General features: G+C 43.6%; 1 protein-coding gene across 1 annotated transcript in view; it reads left to right on the top strand.

Moving 5' to 3' along the window:
• The window catches only part of LOC308232848 (potassium voltage-gated channel subfamily KQT member 1-like), a 484,771-nt gene extending 459,629 nt beyond the window's left edge, over positions 1-25,142 (top strand). The window contains exon 17 of the mRNA XM_080639025.1: positions 23,247-25,142. Within this exon, the coding sequence (XP_080495151.1) occupies positions 23,247-23,405 (159 nt within the window). The 3' untranslated portion in view covers positions 23,406-25,142. The remainder of the gene's footprint in view (positions 1-23,246) is intronic.
• The last annotated feature ends 1,305 nt before the right edge of the window (positions 25,143-26,447 follow it).

Below are 26,447 nucleotides of genomic sequence, written 5' to 3'. Positions count from 1 at the left end.
CAGCAGCAGCAGGTCACTGTACCTGCACACAAAACCACCGGGGGTGTTGCAGCCAAACTGGCTGAATGGAGTATGAAATGCTCTGCCCTGTCCTAGGAAAGATCTGGGGGTTGAGACTTGGTTGTTTGGGGGTTTCGGTATCAGGGCCTGTAGTAGCTTTGGTTATATTTGCCCGATGGTGTACGGATTGAATCCTAAACATTATTCCTGTGACAGAGAACGCAGGTCTGGGCAAGGGAGCATTAAGCCACACTCAAAATTTTGTTGGGCAAATAAAAATATTTTAAATCATGAACAGAAGTGTGAGAACTGTATTGGTAAACCAGGCAAATGAGAAAACTACGTATATATATACACATATACATGTATAGGTGCCATAGGTGTTAAAAGCACGAGCCGAGAGTCAGGACAAGTAACTTGAGCCTATGCACATGGAGGTGGGTGGGAGGCTGGGCAGTCGCCCCATTAGTAACCCTGAGGTGTCCCCAGACCCCTCTCCTACCTTGTAAGACCTGGACAATGGCCAAGAGTTTTTGCTGCTTTAAAAAGTGTGCAAATCTAGTGTAATTGCATGCTTTGCCATGCCATGATGTTGGTGCAAGTCACAGCTGCTTAGGATTCAAGTTTTTATTTGCTGTTGTTGCTGAGCTATTAAAAAAAAATAGCAATTATGAGTGGGGCAGCAGAGAGGAGAGGGATCCCTTACTTTTATTGATTTCATATTCGTTGTCTTTCTTTCTTATAAAAACTTGAAACTAACATTTTCATTCCTTAGAAAAACATTTGGTTAATATAAACACACTTTCAGTAAAGGGCTCTAAGAAAAAAAATCAAAGACTGGAAATTTAGGGTGTTAACTGCACTTTGTTTTTAAAAGGAAAGTAGAAAATTCTGAATACCTTTTACACCACTAAAAACACATCAGTAAGCAGTATAATTCAGTCAAAACCACTTACAGAAAGATTTTTCAGCCCTTCTATTATTTTGGTATTGCAGATCTAGAGCTGGGTAATTCACCATTTCAAATTACTAGAGTCCATGAAGAAAATTGTGCAGCAAAATAAAATCTCATTAAGTGCCTTTCAAAGTTATTTGCATAGGAAACTGTTTCGTGAAAATCACTGGCTGAATTTCTCCATGGCTTGATTTCCCAGGAATTTGGTCGCGAGGAATGCAGGTTGGCTCACTGGGATGAAATAGAGTTAAAATCAGTTTGGAGGGTCAGCATTCACAGCAATCAGCAGAGCTACATGCTCTGCTCTGGAAGCTGGAATTTGCTTCGTGCCATTTACGAAACTCCCTGCCATGCCTAACAGCAGCGACGCCGTGAACTGGCTTTCACACCAAGCGAGCTCGCTTCCCAGCAAATCGTCCGCCTTTACCTTCCTCTCATAAGGGCAGACGTTTAAAAAGGGCTTTGCCCCCTTGCTTTCATGAATTTCGCACCGCCGTTTTCTCAGCACAGTGTAATTTTCCTGCTGGCACATTTCCACCTCGGGACTTTTTTTCACTCCCTGCTCACACAGATCTCCTGCCAGACTTTGGCTCCTATCTCAACAGCTTGAGCTTCCTACCACTGCAGCAAAATGGCAGCACTCTTTGTGGCAGATGACAGAAACATTTGCGTTTAAGAGGGCAACGTTGCAGCTAAGGCAGAGGAGCTTTGCAAAAATAATAACTCCTCAAATTTTTGGCAAGGCTCACTTGAAGCCTTGTTGAAATCTCCTCTCTTCTGAAGCGAGGTGGGCTGCAGCCTCGCTAAGGGCATTGTTTCTATAGGAGCATGACCTTTAAGTGACGGGTTTTGAACATTGGGACTGCCATTATTTAGGGTGGGTTGGGCCGGGTGGTGGCTCAGAAGCCCAGCATGCACAAAGCAGTTGTGGGGTCAGATCCTTCTTGGTGGCTGGTCAGCTGTGCTGGGAGCAGCCTTGCTACAGGCTTCCCCTGTGCAGCTGTGCTGGGGCTTGCTCACACCCAGCTACTGCAGTGCAGAAGCCCAGACAGCCATCTAGCATCAGCACTTCCAGCTCAGAAGGGATGAGAACTAGGACTAAGGTCAGCGGGGAACAAACAGGAAGGCAATGGGCACCCTGCAGCAGCAATGAGTTTGCTGCAAAGTTAACCCACGTGTTCCGGTTACTCCAGCAACTCTGCAGAGTCACGTGCAAGCACCGGTCACCATATGGTGTTTCATTAACAGCTGTGTATTGCCAAGACAGCATTTGTTTTGTACTGCTGGGAACTGAGGTGGTCCCCTGAATGGCTTGTGGGAGGGTCAGAGGGAAGTGGTGAGGGGACAGGGAGACATAGTGAGAAGTACCTTCAGCTTTCCTGGGTGGGGGATTATCAGCATTCAACTGACCGCTTTGGTCATCTCAGAGGAGAAGACACACTGATAGCCAGTGTGAAGGGCAAATATGGACCATAAAAGTCACCTCAGCTTGGCTGGCAAAGCTGTGAGTGAAGAGGGAAATGGTCTTACAGCATCGTCTCAATTAAAGCCTAAGCTGACATCAAGGAAGATTTGCCAGAATACCTGTGCTTGTTCTCCCAGGGACACCGTGTTTCTCAGAGGCAGGAGTACCCTTAGGCAGAGAGCCCTCCTGCACAGCCCTGGCCGTGGCTGATGGTTTCCCAGCCGCAGCTTGACCTCATGACTGTCTAGGAGATCTGAAGCATTTGCAGCTGGCCTTCCAAATGAAAGTTTAATTTAAAGCCAGAAGACTCCTTCCTGCTTCTGGCTTCTTTCCTTTGAATCCCCACTCAGTCTGAAACCCCAGCTCCCAGCCCAGCAGGCACGATGGCTGAGAGCAAACCCACAGGGCATTTGCCTTTGTCCCTGGCTGCTGGGTGACTCCCCTGCAGCTGTCCCTGGGCCACTGCTGCTCAATCAGCCCTTTGTCCGTGGTTTAGGGACAGCAGAGCAAGCAGGGCAGGAGGTAGAACAGAGAGGAGAGAACTAAAAGAGAGAGAACTCACGTATCCAGCCATCAGTGCCATGGGACAGCTGGCTTCCTTAGGTCTGCACCTCCCAGAAACGTTGATGCCATAAGCTTTGGTTAGCTTCACTGATACAGGGATAATCATGGTTTCACCACTATTTTCCTCATCAACTTGGCAGAAGCTGAATCAGCAAAAGCACTGCATTTTTGGTAAATTATGCATTTCTAGTCAGTGTGCTTACTATTATAGCTAGGAATGTAGATTCATCCAGTGACACAGTCGAGGTTGTGGAGGCTTCGGTCATACAGTGTATGGGCTGTATGTGCATGTACAGGGCTTTTTTTTCTGCATTGGCATATGGGATAAAAAGACCATGTCCCATATCTTGGGCTCCTCTGCTTCATGGTATTACAAATCAGAGATTATAATATTGGCCCTTGGATGCCTTAACAGCTAAGCCACAAATTATCTCTGCCACTGCATTGCTCGTTGCTTCAGAGGAAAACAAAACTACCTAAAAATATGTGAAAATAAACCATTGTGATGTGTTCATCGTGAGCACAGTAGAAATTAATGGACTTGTGTACTTTTAAGAATTAGGTATTAGTTAGGGCTTTCTTCCACAGGAAATATGCTCATTTTTTGTGTGCACGTTGGGATGTTCAAATAGAAGCTTCTGTGTGCATAATAGCTGCCTGCACTGGGCTTCCCACTAAGCATTTTGCTCACAGAAAGACCAGTTTATGCGTAAAGTAGCCCAGAGATAACACGGTTCACATAGTAAAGACCATTTATGTTCCCTCAGCAGTCCTTTGGCTGGCATACTTGAAAATACCGGGCGTCTCAGAATCAGTAACACCTCTTGGCACTCAGAAGTCCCAAACCCAACCAAAACTCTTTTCTTTGATGATCAGCTGGACAACTCTAAACTTGTGGGATATATTTTGATGTCTTGCCAGGAGCAGATAGTTTTTCTTTACTGGCTGATCTCTTTGATATTGTACTGGGATATCAAGAACTTTTTTGTCTGGAGGGCTTTGAGAAAAACAGGTCTTGTTCTTGGACTCTCACAATATGTCCTGCAGGGATTAAAATAAAACTTGTTTGTAATCTATTGCTTCCTGCATTGAAGAGGCTTGCAGAGTCTGCCAGAAAACACTGTACTTTGTTGTTATTGCCACTGTGGTTTTTCGCATAGTGATTTCACCTAAGGCCAGGCAGCAGAATCAATAGCCATGGTTAATGGCAAATTATTGAGAGAGTTATCTCAGGATTAACTCATTCCTGTGTACAGGACTCGTTCTCATTAGCAACATTTAAGATGTGCTGGTTGTTGACAGCTGGTTGCTGCTCTGCTTTTCATTAAGTTACCACTTTTTCCTATACTCACAAAGCCCCAAAACTAGAACTGCTCAGTTTTAGAAATCTGAAGTAAATCAGCTGATGGTAGCAGACAGCAAACTTGTTTACAGGCTCAATGGCCCGTTATCTGAAAGGATAACAGGAGTAGTCCAAACCCATTAGATGAATCAGCAATATGAAATCAACTTTGCTAGAACCAGCAACAAAGAAGCAATTCACAACAGATCCGTGTAGATATGCCCAGAGGCTTTGAACTTAAATAAATAATAGCAGCTGTAAAATATATTTTTTTTAATTAAAAATTCTCAATTTTTTCCAACACACCAGTAGGTCCACCATAATTTTTCCCCTTTCTGTGAAAGAGTAGTCCCGGAATCAATTTTGGATGATGTGAACCCTAAACATGGATGATGTGAACCCTTAAAATCCTTAAGTGGCTGTTCACATCTGTATGACTTCACTTCACTTGAAAGGGCTAGAAATGCAAATGAATTAATTTGCAGGATGAGCTTGATGCAGAAAAATGTTGTTTACTTCATTATGTTTTGAACAGTCCATGGTTACCCCCTGCTTTGAAAAAAAAGGCAAAAGCCATATGACACCAGAAAAAAATTTCAAGACCTTTTAGCAGCTACTGAAATTAACCTGATGAACCCAACTCTTGCCACGGGCAAGGTAAACAAATTGACCCTATGACTTACACATAGCTTTGCTTTGCCTGTAAGAGGAGGATCACTGGCGTCAGGGGTTTCAACAAGAAAACTGAAGCTCTGTTTGCTCGCACAACAGTTCTCTTCAAAAGTGAAAGACAAAATAAAATGGCATAAGTAGTCAGTACAGTCAGAGCATTTCCATTTTAACGTCGAAGTCTGCCTAAGTCACTTTGACTTTGTCTTTACAGCAGAATTTGTCTGGGCATGGCATTCTTGAGTTTGAGCCTCCAAAGTCTTAAGTGGTGCCTAAGTTTAATTGCACGGTTGTGCCAATAACAGGGTTGCATTAGGTGATGGGCTTTTCTGTGAGGGCACATCCCACAGCCTTGAGCATTGTACTGAGGTATTTTCTAAGTTATTGTGGGATACTTGCCTTTTCCCTTAATCTGTCTGCAAGAGTGATAAAACAGGAAGCTCTGGTGTGATGTGTCCTTACTTCCAGTGAATACCCAACTGCTCAAGCTGTTTACCTTCATCCATCTCTCCGGACATGAGCATTAGGTATGTGATGATGGAGGTGAAGTGGAGGCTACTTCAGCCCTATCTTGTAACCTTGAGAAGGCAGTGGTAGGCCTTGCCTAGTAGCTCAAGCAGGCTGAGTAATGGCAGAGCAAAGACATTTGGCACAGTTTTTACCATCCGTGGACACCCCAGTGCTGACTCGTTATGGACCAGAACAGCATGCACAAAACAATAGGACTGTATCAGACTGCACCCTTGGGTTGATCAGCTGTGGCTCCAGAAGTATGGGGAGTATGCCTTAACCCTTCAGCCCCAGGACACCCCAGGGGGATGATGGGTCAGTTCAAGAGAGGCTGCCATTGCCCATGAGAATTTGGCTATCCTAGAGCGGCCGTGGTCGGTGGCTAACTTGTCTGATGTTGGCAAGCTGCCTCTTCTTGTGTAGTCATGATGACCTGTGAGGCAGCTATTGCAATGGTTTATTGGCAGGGCGTGTTGCTGAATTAACAGCAGGAATAGAAAGAATGATGGTCCTGAAGTGTACTGGAGCAGCTGACAGCACTTGTGTCCAGCATTTGTCTTCCACCAGCTCTCAAAGTATGTGTGAAACAGAAAGGACAATACTGGTTCATTATTGCATGCCTAACCCTCACCCCAGCAGAGATCCACAAAAATTCATAATGCAAGGTTCTCTGGTAAACAGTGGGATTTCAGAATATTCTGTCATTTATTCAGTCATGCAAGAGAAGATTTATCTCTCCTCTAAGCTGTAGCTGTCTCCATCTGTTGCTGGTCTAACTGTTCTGATTCCTGAAGCCATACCTTGAACTAGAAGTCAGGTTTAACTGCATCCTAAAGGGATGTGTGACCTGTACCTATGTAAATTAATAAATGTAAACCATATAAATTGCAACATGGCTATAGATAGTACAGTCAGCCAGCTGAAAAGGTGTTCCTCCCTTCTGCCTTTCCTGGGATCCATCCTGCCTTTTGTGAAGTTTATCGCCACATGCTACATATCGCATCCATGGTGGCAAGGGAGGGAGATCTTTCTGCAGCAATGATCTGAATATTATGCTATTTCGCAGAGATATTGCAGGCATCTGGCACGTGCACTTTCCTCATCAGGGACCTATTCAAGGGGAGCAGGAAAGCCTAGGGTTATTTGTTCTTTCCTCTGCTTTCCTTTTGGAGAAAAATGTGAGCAGCAGAGTTCACCCGTGACTACTATTGTGAGGTTATGTGTAAAGCTTTGGTATCATCTTCCCATCCTTCCAAGCACACAACCCCCTGTAAGAAGGTGATTAATTCAGAACAAATAATAGCATGTCCAGCCCAGAACCCACCATGTGGAGAAGAAACTGAGTAGAAACCACCACTGCATTACCCTGGGTGTCAACAGGGCTGTAACAGTGAAAAAGCAGAAGCAATTGCTCTCCATGCTCTCTCCCATGCCTGCAGGGTCCAGCCAGAGCTGGCTACTGACCCACACTTTTGTCCCCAGCTCCCATCCATAGCTTGGTGAACAATGCATGCCAGACCTCCGTATGTCTTAAGCTATGACCTTGTATAGCTATTTTTCCACACACAAACATTCTCATTTTTCTGCTGCTTGTGTTTTTGTTGTGCTCTTCACATTGGTTTTCCATTATTAATGTCCTTTAGTTACACTGGTAATAGCTAGGTTCCTTCCCTGCAGATGTATTTTCCTCCTCTCCCTAGAGGGTTTGTGGCCACAGTGAGGAGGGGAGCAGAGCAGTGAGAAGTACAGCCTTCATAAAACAGGAGGCTGAACAAGCTTTTCTCAAGGTAAAGGCAATGCCTCTGTTGCTATTTCATGTGAAATAGATATTTTAGGCTGTGACACGTGGGGGTTTGCTTCATATGCTGGAGCTACCCTCAGGAATGAATCTTCCCATTGTATATAAAGGCCATCTAACTGCTGAGAAAAGAGAGCTTTTCAAAAAATGCATTTCATCATATAATGTTTACATTTGCCTTATATTATTACAGACTTACTGACTCTTTGGCAGCTGAGACCTTTTAATAGTTCTGGTTTTCTTCTTTTCCTGAAAGCTGAAGGGATCCTGTCAGATTTGGAAGGGCCAGGAATTGACCCATTGTCTCTAATTGCCAAGTCTGTGCCCCCCTTGTGTGGGATATGTTCATAAACAAATGCCTCAGAGTAGTTGTTTTAACAGGAAAAAGGAAAATAAATAAGTAAATGAAAGTTGCTGGAGCCCAGCACCTGGTGATAACAAACACATGCAGCTCAGCAGAGGGGTGAGCAGCCCCTCAGAGAGAAACCTTTGGGCAGTGATGAGTAACCTCACCATGGCCATGCCTTGGCAGTCAGAAGCTGTGAGTCATTTTCCCCGCCTCCCCCCCATTCCAAATTATAAGGGGGAGGTCGGGTTAAGAGTCCTTAGGCTTTAAAAATAATAATACATGTGCGGTTTTCCTTTTTGCCCATCTTTCTGATGCTGGGCCCTTGACTATACATTTTGCTCATGTTTTCCTGTTTCTCTCACCCTTGTGGTCCAGCGCAAAGTTACATCACTTTTTTTAACTGCAAGCTGAGGTTCTCATCTAATCGCTTCACTCCAGGAGCTGGTGCTTAGCAAACAATAAATATCACAAGCCTGGCAAGAAGCTCTGAGAGCTCGCGCTGGTGATTGCTGCAATAACAAACTTGGATGCTTGCACAGTGTAGAAAATAGACGCAGTGAGAAAATAGGCTTCAGTTTCAAGATATAAATCTTCCCCATTGTGAGAAATAGCTTCAGAGAACTGTTTGTTTTAATTAATAGTTGCAGAATGGTGAATAATTGGGATAAAATAACTGGCTCAAACCTTCACCTAAATCCTAAAAGACAAAAAGGGGAAAAAAAAAAAAAAAAGGCAATCCAGACATTACAAACTTCTTTTAAGATATAAAATTTTCAGCTTGCTTGTGGCTAAACATTTTCAAGTAGGAACTTATAGCTAGATTACTCAACTCAGTTTTAAAGAAGTGTCCTGATTGTAAATCTAGCTGTTCATTTAAGTTCCTATATATAGATTTAGGAAATTTTACTTAAGGTTTCATTTCTAAAAAACATACCTTGGCTTCTTTCATAAATGTACTTTCTAATTCATATATATATCTATATATAGTGAGAGGGATGTATGCAACTCTAAAATTCCTGGCTTCTGGCCTTGACTTGGCAGTGAAAAGAATATGTAAGGAGCTTTATGAAAAATAAATCTTTGCATTCCTCTAGCACCTTTCACCTGAGTATCTCAAAGCAGTTTGAATGGAGGAGGAATTATGCCATATATGGAAATACTTTTAGCCCTGCTCGAGCCTTGAGGAAACTGCAACATGAAGCGGTCCAGCGACTTGTCCCAGGTTGTTGTGGTGCATACGATAGGTTTTCTGACCTGACCCAACCTAGGGAGTGCTGTCCGTCTCCTCCATCCCGTTTGCTGCTCTCTCCATCACCTGCCTCCTCCTCCCACTCTTGCTGCCAAAATCTAGTGGGGACACCCTGTGGGCTGGGAATCCTGCTGTTGCCGCCAGCACCTTCATTTCTCCACTCATTTCTTGCATCCCATCTAGCTTCACATTTTGGAAAACACAGCCCTGATCCTAAAGGGCTTACAGGGTAAATAGACATGATTTGATGTGGGTGAGAGAGAAGCTAAGTAGAGCAGTTGGCTTGCCAGCACCACCTAACCACTTTGCTTACGTGTTTTATGTCTTTCCCTCATTCTTTATCTTTTTTTGTTTATTTAGATTATGAACTCTTCAGGCTGGGGATCCTGCCTCCTTTCTCTGCCTTTACAACACCTACCACAGCGCGGCCCTGAAGCTGGTTGGAGCCCTGCGCTGCTACCACAGTACAAACAATAATAAATAAAACCAGGACTGTGAAGAGATTATAATTAGAGCTGTGCAAAACTCAGCAGTTTTGGTTTGCATCGGTTCCTCCCTGCTGAGTCTACATTGTGTTTTGGATTTCTATGCAAAAAACCCAAAGCAAAACTCCCGAAGTGCCAAGTGTGGCTGGATCTGGGCTCAAAATCGTGCACAAACCAGGGTGCTTTTAACAGTTCCTCCTTGAAATTATAAATCTGCCAAGGCTCAGTCCAGGTTTACTGAAAGGTTCTTGAACCTTTGCAGATTTTGAGGGCCAGCCAACTTGTTGGTTTCATTACAAAAGTCTCCCTCAGCTCTGCTTAACATACTAATTGCCACACCACGCTGCCCTGTGGCTAACAAGAGGATTTAATCTTCCCTGGCTGCAAGTGCAGACCCAGTTATGAGTGCCACAACTGGCTTTAAAACCATATTTCAAATTGTTGCATTTGCTGGTGGTGTCCAAATGCTGTAGGTAAATAGAACCACGTCCGAAGTCCTGTACCAAGGCATTTGCTCTGCCCTGGAGTGTAGCACTGAATTGCCTTCATCTGAGTAATCTGTCGCCTTGCTCCAGAGGAGTCCCTAGGAGAGGCCATAGGGAGGGAAACAATGAGCAAGGACTGGGGGAAGGCACAGAGTTTTGGCTAGCAGCATGGATGTGCAAGCCTTCACTGTTATCCCCTTGTGCACATGGTTTCTACTCCCCTTTGCCTCTGTTTTAAGGGCTGGGGATAAAGGTGAAGAGCTTCAGCCCCAAAATAATGATGATGCTCATGCAGGGGTGTTAAGGGGAACAACACTATGCACAAGAACTGAAATAAAGGAAAGAGGGAAAGTAACAGCCTCCTCAGACTGGGGGTAGCCCTGCATCCAGGGGATGTACACAGGTTCCATATGGGGCTAGCAGGGTATCAGAGAGCTTTTTTAATAGCTGTCTGCCAGTAAATGCACAGTACAAAAGCGGCTTGAAAGTGGTTCCGCTCCCTGCTTGGAATGAAGAGCATCAGGCAGATAATGCAAAGCAAGGCAGCTGCTCTGGCCAGGAGAGAGGAGGTGCAGACATCTCCCCCATCACCAGGAGAGGAGAGGAGTACCAAATGAACCTGCTCATTGTAGGGCTCAGCACAGTGACAGCTATGGCCTCGTGCCCCTTCCAGAACATCCAACATCTCAGGGGCATAAAGATCTCCCAGACTTCTCCATAGGCTGTGCAAGCGAGCCTGGCTCCTGTGGCTCCCCCACTGTCTTGCTGGGCAGGACCACATGTGCATTGGCATATCCCAAGTCACAAGTGATTGAACCAGAGCTGGCAGGAGCTTTTGCATCAAAATGTGTCTTTCCTGGCAAAATTTGCAGGATCTACTGCAGTACAGAAAATCGTATTGATTTTGATGAATATTTTAGGAACAATAGAAACAAGTGAAGATTTGAATGCAGACATGAAAGTGTTTTCAAAATGAAAAGTTGTGAGGGCATGAATTTTGCAGTGATTTTGCCTTATGCAAATTAGTAGCAAATAATAAGGGGAAAAGCTTAGATTACATGGCATAGAAATTATTTGCTTTTACCCAGGTTGGCATTGTCTGGGGATCTGAAAGATTTTATTTTTTTCTCAAATCTGTTTGCAGATAGAAAATCCACTTCCTTATTAACAGTAATTAAAACCTAAGCTCAGATTCCTAGAAATAAGCAGGTTTGTGCCTTACCATGGACATTTCATCTGGTTATACCAGAGGTGAGGGAAAGCAGGGTGAAGAACCCCAGCTTTTTCGATGAGGTGCACAGAGTCTCAGCTGGAGCACAACATATGACCCTCTTCACTTACGGCTTTTGTTTTTCCCCTCTGCTCCTGTGCAACCTGCAAGCAATAAAAGAGTCATTTAAACACAGAGGAAGAGGCATCCATGGCTTGATGATCCAGGCTGGAGACAGCTCTCCTACATGGGTAGTCTTTGCTGTGCTGCACAGCTCTCCTGGGCTTTCTATTGAGTCCAGCCAAAGCTGAACCATGGATCTTTATAGCACAGGGAGGGCAGGAGGGTGCAGCCAGGGAGGGCAGGGCCATGCCTAGCAGCAGCAGCAGGGCTTAAGCATACTCTTTCATCCTGGTTTCAGGGCTGGGCATACAGTGAAGTGAGCCAAGCACAATGGTCAGGCAGGAAAACCAGAGCCTCAATGTCATGGATTCATGGTGATGGTCAGTTTTGTTTTACACTATGCTGGTGTAGAAAGACAAGAATCCAGTCACAGCTGGGATTTTTAATATGTATTTAAACATGACAGTGGAAACTTTCTGAAATATTAATTAGCTAAAAGATAGATATCTTATTTTCCTTCTCACTGATAAATGGAAATAAACAAGCTTGCTCTGGCGGGTAGAGGAGCACTGCAGAACAACAGATAACTCAGGCGTTTTTAAATATGGCTTAGATATAGATTATATTGAGGTAGTAGATCAAAGTCATAGTTCATGGTGAGTAAAAGTAATACAAGAGTAGATAATGTGTAAGGTTTCAGCAGTCCCAACAGGTACCTATTTTTATTAATGAATTTTCACTTATTGATCTGAAAAAAGATCTTTTTACCCCTGCAGCAGAAAGTTGTGTAAAGACCTCCATGGCTTCCCAGTTCTACCTCTAGAAGCCCAAACCAGCCAGTAACCCAAAATCTTAATTAAACTGCAGCACCAGTTTAAATTATTTTATTAAATTCTGGGACAGTGAAATCTCACCAGGCCATTCTCATATTCCTACACCTCAATGTTCATGTTAATACATGTCCCTTTTTATTGCTGTGCTTTCTTCTCTGCAATGATATATGAAAAAGAAGAGACATGCAAGAGAAAAATGATTGTTTCTCTAAGCAAGATCTATAATGTTCTTCTCCCCAGCAGTATTCCCTGCAGTATAAGGCTGAAGAGCTCTAAGAGCAATAATAAGTATAACTGACTTTGTTTCCCCTTAATTAACAGTGCAGTGCCTTGCAACAGAAAACCGAAGCAGGTTTCTGCTGACTTAGCATATGCCTCATGAGGAAGAAATCTATCTGGCAATTATGGCTTTGTGTCTCCCGCCCTGTCTCTTGTTGTTTGTATAAGACACCGGTACTTCTGCCACAGGCTTCTTCATACAGCTGTCCTGTCAATGCCAGCTTTCATAGGTAATCCATCTAGCTCAGCAGAGCTCACAAAAGACACCTCCCTTTCTTTGCTTTAATTAATGCCTTTTTTGAGTCTCCCCTGGGGATGTAGCCATGCTGATTTTTCAAAACTCTCTGTTATTTTTCAAGCACAAAAGAAATGGAAAATATCCACCACTGAGATTCTGGATTTGAAAAATCTCCTTTACTTAGTCTCCTATTCTCAGTCAGTGTTTTAAATGCACATGGGCATATCTTCAGCTACAGAACATATTATGCAATTAATTCTCTAGCTTGAGAAGGAGAAAAAGACAAATCCAGTGAAATCAATCCTCCCTGCAATCTCTTATGATGTTCTGCATCCACTTACTGTAACTATAGGCAGTTCATGCACTGATTTATGCTGTCACACCCCACCTATTGCTCAGACCCTTCCACGTGCTGAGCAATCTCAGCTCAAGTCATAAACTGTTTCTTGCTGCATAGTTGCTTTTCCTGCACAGTTTATGCCTGTGGCTTTTGCTCATCTGCGACCGAATACTGTGGCTTGATACGTCTGTCAGACAGACACCCTCAACACTGGGTCACTGTGGCTGCAAAACTGGATCAGACAGTCCAGAGTACACCCATTCACCATGGCTTCTTCCCGAATTTATTGAAAATGTGTGTGGCAGTCAGTGCAGTCAATCAGGCCTGATACATACAAGCGAGCTTGTAAAATACATCAAATGACAGATAAACCAGGCAGGCTAAAACCAAAGGTTTCAGCAAAGCATGTTCGAATCAGTAAGAATCAAAAATTGCTACACCCTCAATCGGCACTGTCTGATAATATTTTACTTGGTTTGGGTTTCTGTGTTTTAATGAGCTAACAATGGTGTTTTGTAATCCTCATGATTTAAATACATAACACCACGTTGTGCTTCTGTAGCTGCTTCTTCAAATTGTGTTGTGTATACTAAGCAAGGCTTGCGGCATCCTTCAAAGGGTGTGAGAGTTTCAGTGAACTTACTGCATCAAGGTGACTCTAGAGACTTGTTCCATGCCAAGCAAAGAAATAAGGGGAGAAGTTTTCATCCACTCTTCTCAACAGTGCATAGTACAAAGGTACAGTCCTTATTTTCCAAGACCCTTATGAGTTAGCTCCTATCAAGCTTACTTCACTGCTTTCACTGAAATAGGGCACCCTAAAATGAGTGTCCAGGCACTGGTTTGCTGGGAGCAATGAAAGGCATGTTATAAGCTTGATTTCCTGACATCAGCACAAATCAGTGCACAGACCAGCCCTTAGTTTTGCTACAGGGTTTGGCTATAATGGTACAATGATTCTTTCTCAGAGCTGAAAACAGAAGCCCAGACAATGCCCTCCTATTGACACCCTCTGACCCTAGACATCCTTTTGCTTCCAGGTTAATTTTTTTTTCCTAGCAAGAACACCGTGCCACACTTCCAGTTTTGCTCTGTAATGTCCATTTCAATCCCCAAAGAACTAATGGTAGGAAAGACAAAGGAGCACCACCATCTTCTCTCCTCCTGTCCTCTTCCAACAGGGACTGATTTACCCTTTTCCAGTACAACTTCCTTCCTTCCTACAGCCATAATTTCAGTCCCCATTTTAGATTACTCTTATCTTTTGTAGGTCAGTCTTCTGGTTTTTACCAAGACATAAAGCTACCTAATTTCATGTGATTTCTTGTCAGAAAAATAAGAAATGGCAGATTATTTGATCCATGTGGTTAACAAACATTATAGAATCACAGAATGTTTTGGCTTGGAAGGGACCTTAAAGATCATCCAGTTCCAACCACCTGCCACGGGCAGGGACACCTTCCACTAGACCAGGTTGCTCAAAGCCCCGTCCAACCTGGCCTTGAACACTGCCAGGGATGGGGCAGCCACAGGTCCTCTGGGCAACCTGATATAAACCTTATAAATATTGATAAGGCTCAGTCAAGAAGTGTCTTGCCCTCAGTGCAAGAAGGCTGTGCTGGGCATTAGACCGGAGCTTGGGTTTATAAAGTCCTGGTCTTGTCCTACAAGAGCTGCCTGGAACTTTTCTAGTACCTACATGTCTTGCTATCTAGATCACCATCACTGTAATGCCTGTGCTCCTCCCAGTAATAACACTCCCTCTCTCCCTCTCTCTTTGCTTTTCTTGCCAACCTATAAGAAAAGATGGACTGATAACTTGAAGTAAAGCTTTGTATATGTGAGTGTCAATGGAGGGCAGTTGTATATCAATATTTGTAATAAAGTTAAACATGTTAAAGATAAACACGTTACCTTGTCATACACAGACCGTTGGCTGTGCTAACTAAATGCTGCCTTAGCTAGATGTCAGATAAGTAGGCCTGGACTATGGGATTTCAGTACAAGTAAGTAATCCTTGCAACTAAGCTGAGAGGAAACAAACCAGCTGCAGCACTGTCCAAAGTATCCTCCCCGTTACAACAACTGGTAAAGCCTATCTAGCCATGAGACTGGTGAGGTTAGATTCTGTTCTCATGGAAGGGATTTAATAGAGCTCAAAAAAGCAAAAACAAAGGCGAAACAATGCGAGCACAGAAGGTTCAGTGCTGCAATTACTTTGTCTTGTTTCTCTCTGTCCAGTATTGTTTAGAGATTTAAAAACTAAATTAATCAGCATCTTGGAGCATGAGTTCCAAGGTTGCTTTATTGTGAAATTAAGGCGTGACTCACAGTAGCTGCATATTCACCTCTGAGGCTGGACGAGCTTTGTTATTCTTGCGTGTTGTTTCTTTCCATGCTGGTTTTGCAGCAGGACTTGTAGCCACACAATGTAATGAGCTGAGAAATGGCAGTGCGTCATCCAGGGTGTGCCTGAAGAGCGATGTCGCAAAGAGAGATGGCAAGATTACAGGGAGGATCTGAGCAGGATCTGGAGAAGGAGGGTGAAGAATGAAACGTCCTGCAACAACAAAAATAACCATTTATGTATGTAAATCAGGAGGAAAAGGGTTCTGCAAAGTCTCATTTACCTACAGGGGGAAAATCAAGGGGAAAAAAATTAATGTTCCAAAGCACTGGCTGCAAACAGACACACAGGTGCACGTGCAAATAGCCAAAATGGTACAAACTCCCACGCTACTTATAACACAGCCCTGTGCTGCTGCATAATGGCAGCTATGGACAGTTACGATTACAGTTAAACACTCAAAGAGTGGCACCACTTGAATTTCTTCAACTAGAAACAAGTACTTCTGGAAGCAGTAGAAATTACGCTGCCTGGTTTCCTGTGGCTCTATATTTTGTGGTTGATTATCCGAGGCTAATAAGGGGCAAGAACTGAATACAGCTTTTCCTGTGGTCAGGGCATCCTGTGTGGATTCTCTGGGGTCTAATAATACAATTCACCTTCCTCTTCTGCCCTTCCTTCAATGAGGCACTAATCTGGATGTCTGTCTTCTGCACGAGTGCCGGACTCTCAGAAATCTGTGAGGAGTTTGTTTCCTTGGCAAATGTGTCTGAAACTGGACAGCTTACTTCAAAGCTGCTGTGGGAAAATATACACAGACACATCATCAGCTAAACCTCGTTAGCTTAGGAATTCACTTTTTAAAATATAAAATAAAGTCACACCTTCCCTGAAGCAGTAGGACTGATAACATAACCTGTGCACTGACCAGGCCTGCTTTAGAAACCCAGGGCGGAACACTTGAGGGTTGCTTAGCAGTTAAGCAAATGGCATCTTACACCAGAAGCAGCAACCACAGACATGAGTCTTACTGCAGAGCTTCATCAGTATAACATAGGAAATATAAAAATATAATGCTCACCAAAAGGGTACCAACAGGAAATGCCCCAGGAACAAAATGCAGAGGGATAGACCTTTGTGTTTTCATTTAAACAGGAAAGGTAGATGGAAAACAAAATAAATGAACCTATACTTAAAATAAATATTACTATATTCTAGGCCACCAAAGGTTATAACACCTGACCTAAGAACGGGTGGGGATGTTTGAGATAAAGGAAGGGTGGCCTGGAAAATTGTGGACTTATCTAGATAGGTTTCATGGAATGAAAACAAACAACTGATATCTGCTAAGGGGTACATGGAATAAGTCAAACAAGACAGTCTGGTGGTTTGTGTTTTTTGGTGTTCATGGAGAACTGAGTCAGACAGAACAACAAGCTGTCATGGAAGTGGGCTTTGTGTAGCTTCTACTCATGTACCTCTTTTCCTGACCTTTGAGGTCAGTGGCAAAATCATACACTGGCTGAGGCTGGTCTTTCTATGCTGTTTGCACTCTCAGCAGAATGAAGCAAGATGCTATACAGTTCAGAGTTGGGGCAGGGAGTGCTGGCAGTTGGCTATGAGACATTGACATACCACAATGAGATGTTTCCCTGTGTACGTGCCACCTGGCAACCTTTCTTTGGGATACAGCATTGCTTAAGGATTGAGGCCAATTCCAAATCTGTTACAGCTCATCCCCAAAACAGCCAGTTAATGGGAGCCTGTTTATCAAGGCCTTCTTGTTGTTGTTGTTGTTGTTTTAAGAGGAGACACAAGCTGCTAGTTCTCTGCTAATCTAAACGCCAAAGTCATTTCATGCAGGATACTATGATAGATGCCAATTATCACTCCTCAGAGACTTGAAAAATGGTGGTGTAGATATATTTCTCTGCATATGTGTGTTTGAGTACTTTAGAAGACTCCAAAAGCTTATCCTAAAGGTATAGTCTTGCAAGCTGTTGACCATTCTGGCTCCAGCCCAGCAGAGCACTTAAGTATTTGGTGAACTCAGCAAGACTCTTCACATGCTTCAAGCTAACACATCCATAAGCACTTTATTGGACCAGGTTCAGAGGCTGCACTAGAGCTGCACCTTGCACAAGAGAAATTTCCCCAAGCTAGTCGTGGTCTCTGTAGTGGTGTGGCCAACAGGCTGCATCAACATTAGCATAGTCTGGCCATGCTAAAAAGGAAAAAAGAACCAGTTTTAGTGGCTTCAGCATTTCACCTAAGTGAAATTTCTCTAACAGGGGATAAGCAAGGTGAGAGGGAGGCAGTTTTGCATGCAGTGCTGTGGAGAAAAGATTTCCCTTCCTAGAATCAGCAGTTTCTGGACAGCAATAAATCCACACAGGGACGGGCTAGAAAATAAAGCAATTCCTAAAATCGACAATTCAGGCTTCAAACTGCACGATAGGCAATTAGTATGTTTGAATAATTTGGTGCAACTGTAGGCAGAGAGAAGCTACAAGACCAGATGTGCATATAAAGCTAAGCATAGGCTTTACAAAATCTAATCAAATCAGTCCACCATCTGGTATGAGAAGAAAAATTGTGTGACAGACCTGGTCAACATGAGAAAATGGCATGAATTTCTGGATAACGAGCTTAAGCTAAATCAATATGTTACACAAGTCAGAAATAAAAGCATCCATAAAATGGATTGCTCTGGTTCAACTAAATCATATCTGATTTTACTAAATTAATACCATTTTCTCCTATGAACTAGACCTTCGGTGACCTATCACAAATAACAAGTTGGGGATATTCAGAAAGAAGTATATGAAAGTAGAATAGCTCAGGGCAAACAAAGGTTCACAGACTTTTCTCTCCATATAAAATAAATCCTACCCATCAGAAAACGGTTTTCCAAGCAGCTGGTGTTAGAGCCCTCAAATCAAGTGTTTCTAAGTCAGAGCTGCAGTGAGTGGATCTTTCTTCATTTTAGCTACCTTAGGATTCCAGCAAAGGCTGGAATCAGAGGGAATGGTGGAGTCTTGGCAGGGAACATGTCTACATGATGGAAAACCTTTGATCCCAGAGTTGGGCTATTGTTGGGTGTTCAGTGGTGTTCAGTGGGCTGAACTGAAGACTCTAGTGGTTTGGAAACCCTGAGCTGGGATGTTGTGTTTGCATGAGCATGGCAGCTCTGGCCCCAGATGTGGTTGAATTCGCAGTGTCAGATGGGAAACCTCACATAACACCTTGCAGGAGGGACTTCTGGTAATGACCTTACTCGCCTCCTGTGGCCCACTGTGCTTTGGTGGCTCTTGGTCATCTGTGCTTAGGTTTGCAGTTTGTTGTGGAATGAGGGCTGCATGTTGAGGAGAGGAAGCCTGGATGTCTTGTGGAGCTTCCAGAACCAAAGTACCCATCATATGGCAGCTCCGATAGCTGGGGATGGGGCTCAACAATGCAGTGCCTCTTCCATTCCTCCACCCCTGCCACCACACCTTGGGCACAACTTCATGGTTTTCCTCACCTGAGTGATGCAAAGAGGAAGCCAAAGTCAATCCAGCTTAACCAAAAGCAGAACTTCCTGTTGCTCCATGATTGGTAACAAAAATTGTGCTGTCTTCTCTCCCTCCTCCATTTCGTGCTGCATCGCCGATACCAGCAGCCCAGACATGTTGCAGACAACTGTACGAAGGCTGTACAGCTCAGCTATTTTGATCAGTTCATGTAGGACTGCTACAAGGAGTCAGAGAGCAGAGCCTTTAGGAGGTGACAGCGACTTGATACGATTTATGGGGTTTAGCTTTTGATACAAAGCTCCACTCACTTAGCAACATATGAGTGTGTTTGTGGGTTTACAGATTTACTTCAGTGCCCCAGCAGACCATCTTCCCCTTCTGCTACTCCTCTGGAAACAGTTCAGCTCGATGTGTTGTGCATATAATTGATACTGGTTTTCCCAGACTCCAGAAATCATATCCAAAAGATAGGCAAAACCTGCAAGGAAGGATTTTTCTGGCTTAAAGTAAGAGGATTTGGGGGAGACCATGTGTCTACTCCAAATGAGTTGTCCACACTTGCATTTTGTTTATAGTGTGCATGTGCAAAACATGTCAGGGGAAAAAGCTGTCAGGGAAGTTAGGAATCTGTCCAGCATGTGGCAAATCCCCAGCATAGAATCACAGAATCATAAAATCACATAGGTTAGAAAAGACCTTTAAGATCATCAAGTCCAACCTTTAAACCCAGCACTATCAAGTCCACCACTAAACCACATCCCTATGCACCACATCTATTCCGCTTTAGTCATGTGTCAATGTATTAGTGTCAGTCTCCTCAAGGAAAAAAGTATATCCCAATCTAAATGCTTGCCTTAGATAGGTCACCTCAACTAGTGTTAAAGGGAGTCTCTTCAGTTTAAAAATGGGGAGTAAGGGGAACGGCTTTAATGGATTTAAAAGACCTTAAATCATGTTTCCAAAATAGTTGTTTCTTTCTCAAAAATGAAACATTGTGACACTAGCAAAATGGTATTATTCCTCCCCGACTGCAATGAATTCTTAAACTCACAAGGCAAGTATAGTTCTGATAATCAAAATCCAGATCTCTAAAATAGCTCTCTTCCTCCAGGCTGCTGCCATTCCTAGGGTCCCCTTCTCCACAAGGCATTTCTGCAGCAGGAGCCCATCGAGGTAAAAAGAAGTATTTAGAGACACCAGCTTTCAGAAACAGAGGCTCAAAAGCAACCTCAACCAGTGCATAGGTATTGAAAGCCAACCTGGTGCTCAAGGTGAAGAGCAGGGACACCCTGCGTCCCACAGGTTGGGTGGCTCAGTTCATGGCTTGCTGTAATTCACTGGAGTTGGCTGCAAGACATGTTCTTTGTCTAACAGTCCTGCATGTCACCATGGAGTCCAGCCCCCTTTCACAGGGAGATGTTAAAATGAACGCACATTTCAACACTCCTTCAGCTCACCTCATAGCCCCAATAACAACAGCGTAACATTTTAAACTGCCTTTGCAAGTCCCCTTTCTACAGGGCAGTTGAAAGGATATAAAGGCATTTTAACAATTTTATAGCTCGTCTCCGGAGCGCCTTTGTGATGAGGGAGAACAGACGTTTTGTTGCCGTTTGCCCGTGGACAGCTGCCAAACTCACCTGTCTCCACGAGGGCCATATCGCATCTCTCTGGAAACTGCAGCCAGCCCTGGATGGCTTCTCACTTTACTCAGCTGAAAAATATGCTGCACAATTTAACCCTTTGCCCACGCGCTTGCCTGGGAGTGTTACTCAAAACCGGCAGCTCAAGGAAAACAATAGCTGCTAGGTGGTTTTGGAGAAACCCAAAACCAGGGCTCTGAAAACCCTTCACCCATATGAAAAGTCTTCTAGCCCTGCAAGCTATGCTATGGGCTTCAGTCAAGCCACAGCTCTCCTTTTGTCACTCCTTAATCACAGTTAACCAGCCTCCAAATTTGACCCCTTTTTACTAGGCTCCAGTTTGACAAGGTACTTAAGAATTTGCCTTTCTGACTAAGGTTTTACCAGTCTGGTTATATATTCAAAGTAAGGCATATTTTAAAGCATCTAAAGTTAGAAAGTGGTAGCGTAAGCCTGTGTATAAAATACAAAGCTAAGGATTAGAAGAGATCTGCCACTGACCACATCTTCTTATGGGTTGCTTAATTTTGCGGGGTCCTGCTTCTAATCTCACAAATGATTATTAAAACCTTCCCGTGTATATGGTTGGCACAGGAGAACTGAGCAGCTTCGTTTGTTAAGGTTCAGGAAATATTTGCAGATCCTCATGTGGAAGGTGTGACAGAAGTGCAGTGCAATGTACTCCCTTGTGTATGAATTTCTCATTTTCCCTCCCTACAAATGAATATTAACATTCTCCACCCTCCTTTTCTCCTGGAAAGAAAAGTGCATAAAATTATTCCCCATCACATTCTTTCACTGAGTTGGCAAAATCCAGAGAAATGCAGCAAGTTTAAATGATATGGAATATGCAGGCATAGCTTATCTAACATCAAGCTTGCAGATCAAAATCAACAGAGCCTCACAAAAGAAAGCCCCAAAAGATCTTTCATCTTCCTGATCCCATTTCCCTGCCTACACCTCTTTTTACCCTACTGTAAATGTATTAGTTCTGCTTTAGTTTCTGCTCTGTGGTACGTTTCTGCTTCAGAAAGATTCTGTTGAGTCATTACCAGCATAGCCAAACAGGCTTTTCAAGAATGGAGGAGAAAATAAAGGCTGTGGTTTTCAAATTAGTTCAGTTGCTTAACCCTTAAACCACTAGTGACTTCCAGACTCCCAACCAAGTTAACGCTGAGCAGAACATGTAGCTGTGGTGCCTGAGAGGAAAGCATGGTCAGTGCTTCTGTCAGTGACCATACCAGAGAGAAAGACCTGCCGGAGCAGCATCAACCACTGTCTCCCAGGAGCTGACTAGATTTGGGAAAAGGCAGAACTGCCACTGGCAGCATGGGGTCAGGCTGGCAGGGAGAAGGGCTTTTCTACTAGAAGATAGTAGTCATGAAAATAGAAATGAAAGAAAGACAAGCACATCTCTCCCTCCATGAGGTAAGAGAGGTACTCCACTCCTCCTTCCCCCAGAAGGTTGCATACAGGAGAAAATAGTGGTTGCCAAAATGATATAACTTGAATAAGCTCCTGGTACCTTGAGGTTTGAGCAGGCCCCAGGGAAGCCAACACTTGGAGTGAGAAAAGGGGAAAGAGGATAAGGTGATTTTCTTTGCCTTGGTTTTTAAAGCAATCTCAGCCTGCTAAGCTTTCAGTCCCTGCTGCCAATGGCTATTTCCAGTTATCTTTGCACAGAAAAAGGCTGGAATCCTTCTCTCTCTCTTTCTCTCTGTCTCCTTTTTTAATGAAAGCTCAGTTTAGATCTGATACCACTCTAAAAGGTTTGCTATCAAAGTTTATTAGACCCACTGGGACAGATCACAGTTTTCAGAGGCTCAGAGTTTCACAGCAGATAACTGTAAAATGAACCATCCAATGTTCCTCAAAATGCTCATTTTTCTTTGGCTCATCTATTACACAAAGCTGCATTGTATTCAAGCATCATTAGAAGCGATCCCAGTTGATTACAAGATGCTGGCCACAGTTTTGCCTTTACAGCAAACTAGAGCAGTCAACAGTCCCCAGTAAAGGCAAGCCTACAGCGCAATGGGATAATGCCGGTTTGGCACTCTTAGAAAAGGCCAGAATTTCAAAAAATGGAAGTATAAGGGCAGCGTCCCTTTAAAAATACAGATTTGCCTTTACCTGCTAAATAAATAATAACTAGAAAAGAATTCTGCCTAGAGACTGTGCCTGAGAAATTTCATCTGGAAAGCAAAGAACTGAGAGGAGGGATTAGCATGTCAAGCTTCCTATAGAACGGTTGTTCTTGTTTTTTAATGTAGTCATTGGTATTATTATGTGGTTTTTAGTAGGCTATCCTCCTAACAATGCATGGGAATAAACACCATATCTGGTTGAATCTCTGACTGTAGCATGTATCACTGAGGCACTGTTTACAGTGTGAAGGGAGGGGAGCAGTGGAAAGCATGATGTCCTGTAACTAAGGGTGGTGAAGCACTGGGAGAGGTAGTGGGAAAAAACACTCACGATAAACCAAAGAGTGAAAGAGAGTTTCAGGGCAGATATTTGCAGGATGCATCATCACCAGGAGAAGCTGGCAACCCTGAGAAAAAGTTGAGAGACAAAACAGCAGGCTCAAGTGGTCAAGTCCTCAGGCCACCAATGTCCTGTCCTGATGCCACTTCACGTGGCTTTGTACCCTTCCCTGTGACGACATAGTGTCATTCCATCTTTCTAGAGTAACAGGCTCGAAAACACTCCGAGGAGCTGCTGGTTCTCAGATGCCCGTGCTCCCTGCCAGGCTTTCTCCATCCAGAGCTTCTGGCCAGTGAATGCCTTTCACCAGAAGTATGTGCAGCCATTTGACAGCTCATCTGCTTTCTGATTCCTTAACAGGTCCTGCAGATGGACCAGAAGCTGGATGACATCCTGAACATGCTCCAGGCCCAGCTGGGGGATCAGCCACAGGCACAGATGTCAGGGCAAGCCACCCCACCTGTCAGACAGCTACAGCAGACAACCTCGGCTTCCCACCCAGCGAACCGGAATATCTGAGAGCCAGAGGACAACCACATGTCACCCTCTCACCCTTCGATGTCCGGTTATTTTCAAGCCTTGGTATCTCAGGATTCAGCTGTGTCGTGGGTGAAATGAAATATTCTGCTGTAGTAGATTAAATAAAGCAATGAGAAGCAGCAGCAAGAAGCCAGTCATGAACCTAGGAGACCACATAAGTTTTGCACCTGTTTTATTAGCCATTTTTAGCTAACCTCTGTCAGCCTACAGTGGTCCCACACAGCCAGCCCCATTTAGGCTGACTGCACACGCACAGGGCACGCTGTTGAGATAAGCATCCCAGTGAGTGTTAGGATGACCCATTCCCGGGCGCAGAAGGGGAAAAGGACTGTGTTTTTGGCATTTAATCACTAAGTTTAATGCTCACAGCATGGCCTAAAGGGGGAAAAGAGCCAGCATCTGAAGATGAAACAAATGGAAATCAGTGAACAGGAAAATTAAGCAGCATGTTTTGACTTCTACCAAGCAGTGAGGGGAGATTTATATGCGAGTGCGAATGACAAAGTAAAGACAACAGGCTACTGATTAAAAATATGGAAGTGTACACAGGCTGGTTGACATATGAAAGACTGAAGCAAAGACTTCAGCTAATTAAAGCAAAGGGTTGCAAATGAGATGAGATGCATGCTGGAACAGACAGGCAAGGGAGATAGTATCTGCGTAGGCTTACTGCACAAGAACACTGTAATAGCTATCAGCTACGCTGATGACTGTTATGCAAAATGTTCTCAAGCTTTTACCTTCATTCAGCAGCGGTTGTTGACTCCAGTTACCTTAATTTTAACAAAAGAAACCTGTATGGAAATTGGCTGTGAAATATCTGTAAAGCTCGGTTCAAGTCACTGAGTAACAGGGTGCTGCAGGAGGGCTGCAGCTGGGATGTAGCATGGCAGGGTTTCTTAAAGAAAACAGACATGCACACACTGTTGATGAAAGTTAATCACTGTTTAAATAAACTGCTGTATATAATCTTAAATGCTACATACTTTTTTTTCCTCGTAATCTGGTTGGAAGTCGAGTGCAGATGCTGGCTGATATACTGTCACTGTATGTGAAATGGATCTTACCTGCTACTCCAGAAAAGGGACGATACAGCACTGTTGCTAAATATGTAAATAATAAACCAAGCTAAAAAGGGTGTAGTGTTATTTACTCAAGTCTTTTTAATATATTTGCATACCAAACCATTTGAATGAAAATAAGTCTGCACAGCAAAGACCTGCTGCCTGGGAAATCCTAAATATATTCTATTCCCACTCATATCCATGGAAGCAAAGCCTGCACTGCATTTAAAAGCAACCTGAAAGACTGGTCCCTTAATAAGCATTTCTTTGGACCAATAAGTGGTCCATTTCAATGTAATCAAGTTAGTTTCTAACTATTACCTGTCCCTTTAAAAGTCTTTCCCAGGTTTGTGTGTCTGGGAATTCAAGCTTGGAAAGAGCACAATGAGACTGATTCCAATCTTTAGATTGCAGGCGCGTCTTAGACAGAATAGTAATGATGTGTGAGAGGCAATAAAAAAAAAAAAAAACCAGCAGTGTGGTTTTAATTAAATCAGCTGACAAGCCACCGTTCCATCTTGTCTGATTACTACAGAGTTACTGAACATGACCAAATACAGCATGTAACATGGGAAAATGGTAAATAATCCCTGACAGAGCATTGAGCTGCTCCTCGCTTTCAGTCAGGGTCGTGAGCTTCTGCAATGGTCCTTCATATAACCTCACTGCCTCCAGCCACTCAGAGCTAAATGGGAAACTGGACAGCAAAAGAAGGTACAGCTTCATTAGCCTCAGATAAAAGACTTTCCTGGAGTTCCCTTTGCCACAGAGGTTCAGAAGATGAGTAGTACTGCTTTCAGCAGAAGGGCTCAGTGACTCCTGTGGCCACCACTAGATGAAGCTTCCTTCTGGTACACTGCAGATACTTGTGTGAGGGGTATGCACAGTCATTGTTTGGTGGACTGAAGAATGCAACAGTATTTTACTTACTGATGCGTCTCAATAGAAGTATTAAGGCACTATGCATACAGTAACACCTACTACTCTGAAGTGCCTGGAAAACACACTAAACACTCTTCCCTGGAAAATTCAGTTAAATAAAACACAAGTGGTCTCAGCTATGAAGAGTGTCAGAAAGGATGAGTGAGTGGGTGAGAGGAAAGGATAAAGAGGCAGAAGTTCCTTCAGATAAAAGGATACGTGCCAGTGTGTGTGTGCATGTGAACTTGTCTTTTTTTTAAAACACAAGCCAAAGTTTTCCCAGCAAGTCTTTAGTGAGGCCACAAGGGTTTGAAACTCCAGCAGGGCTGGCCATCCATCCGCTTTACAGGTGGCCACTGGGAACACTGCAATGTGGTATAGCGTGTCCAGACAGCACCATCAACCTGTGACCACGACCATCGCTATTGCCACGATGGAGAGATAAGGATGTGGCCTAAGCAAATTGCAGTGAGAAAGGAAGAGGACTGCTGGAAGACACCCATCTTCACGATGGCAGTAATGGTAAAAAAAATGAAAGCAACACAGCTTCACATTAGTTAAGCAAATCTCCACAACTGCAGCTAAGGCAGGAGTTGCCATCCAGTAAAATCTTTCTGATCACCACGGGGTGAAAGTGTTCAGGAATAGCATTGTTGCAACCATCTGGTAATACTATGTGACCCTTCTTCTGAGCAGCAATGGGTTTGCACAGTGAACAGACCGCATATTAATACGTTTGCACATCATGAGTGTTTTGAGTGCCCCCCTACCAACATACACTATCAGCAAGCTATGATTTCCCAAGATAAGTACTCACTTTTAGTCAATGTGGTTTTGTCAGGCCTTTCTATCCACTAAGCAGGCAGTAACAGCATCAGATCTAGGTCACTGTTTATGTAGCAAAACTGAAATGGAAAGAGCAAGGAAGAAGCATAGGATGAGCTGTAGGAAACTACAAAACCCTGAAGAGTCCTCTTTTCAATCTCAAGTCCTGTGAAGTCATGAGATTATCTAGTCTGTCAAGGAACAGCATCAA

This window comes from Psittacula echo (assembly GCF_963264785.1).
Source record: "Psittacula echo genome assembly, chromosome: 1".
Taxonomy (NCBI): domain Eukaryota; kingdom Metazoa; phylum Chordata; class Aves; order Psittaciformes; family Psittacidae; genus Psittacula; species Psittacula echo.
Note: the sequence above shows the minus strand (reverse complement) of the source record. Positions and strands in the feature narration are given on the sequence as shown.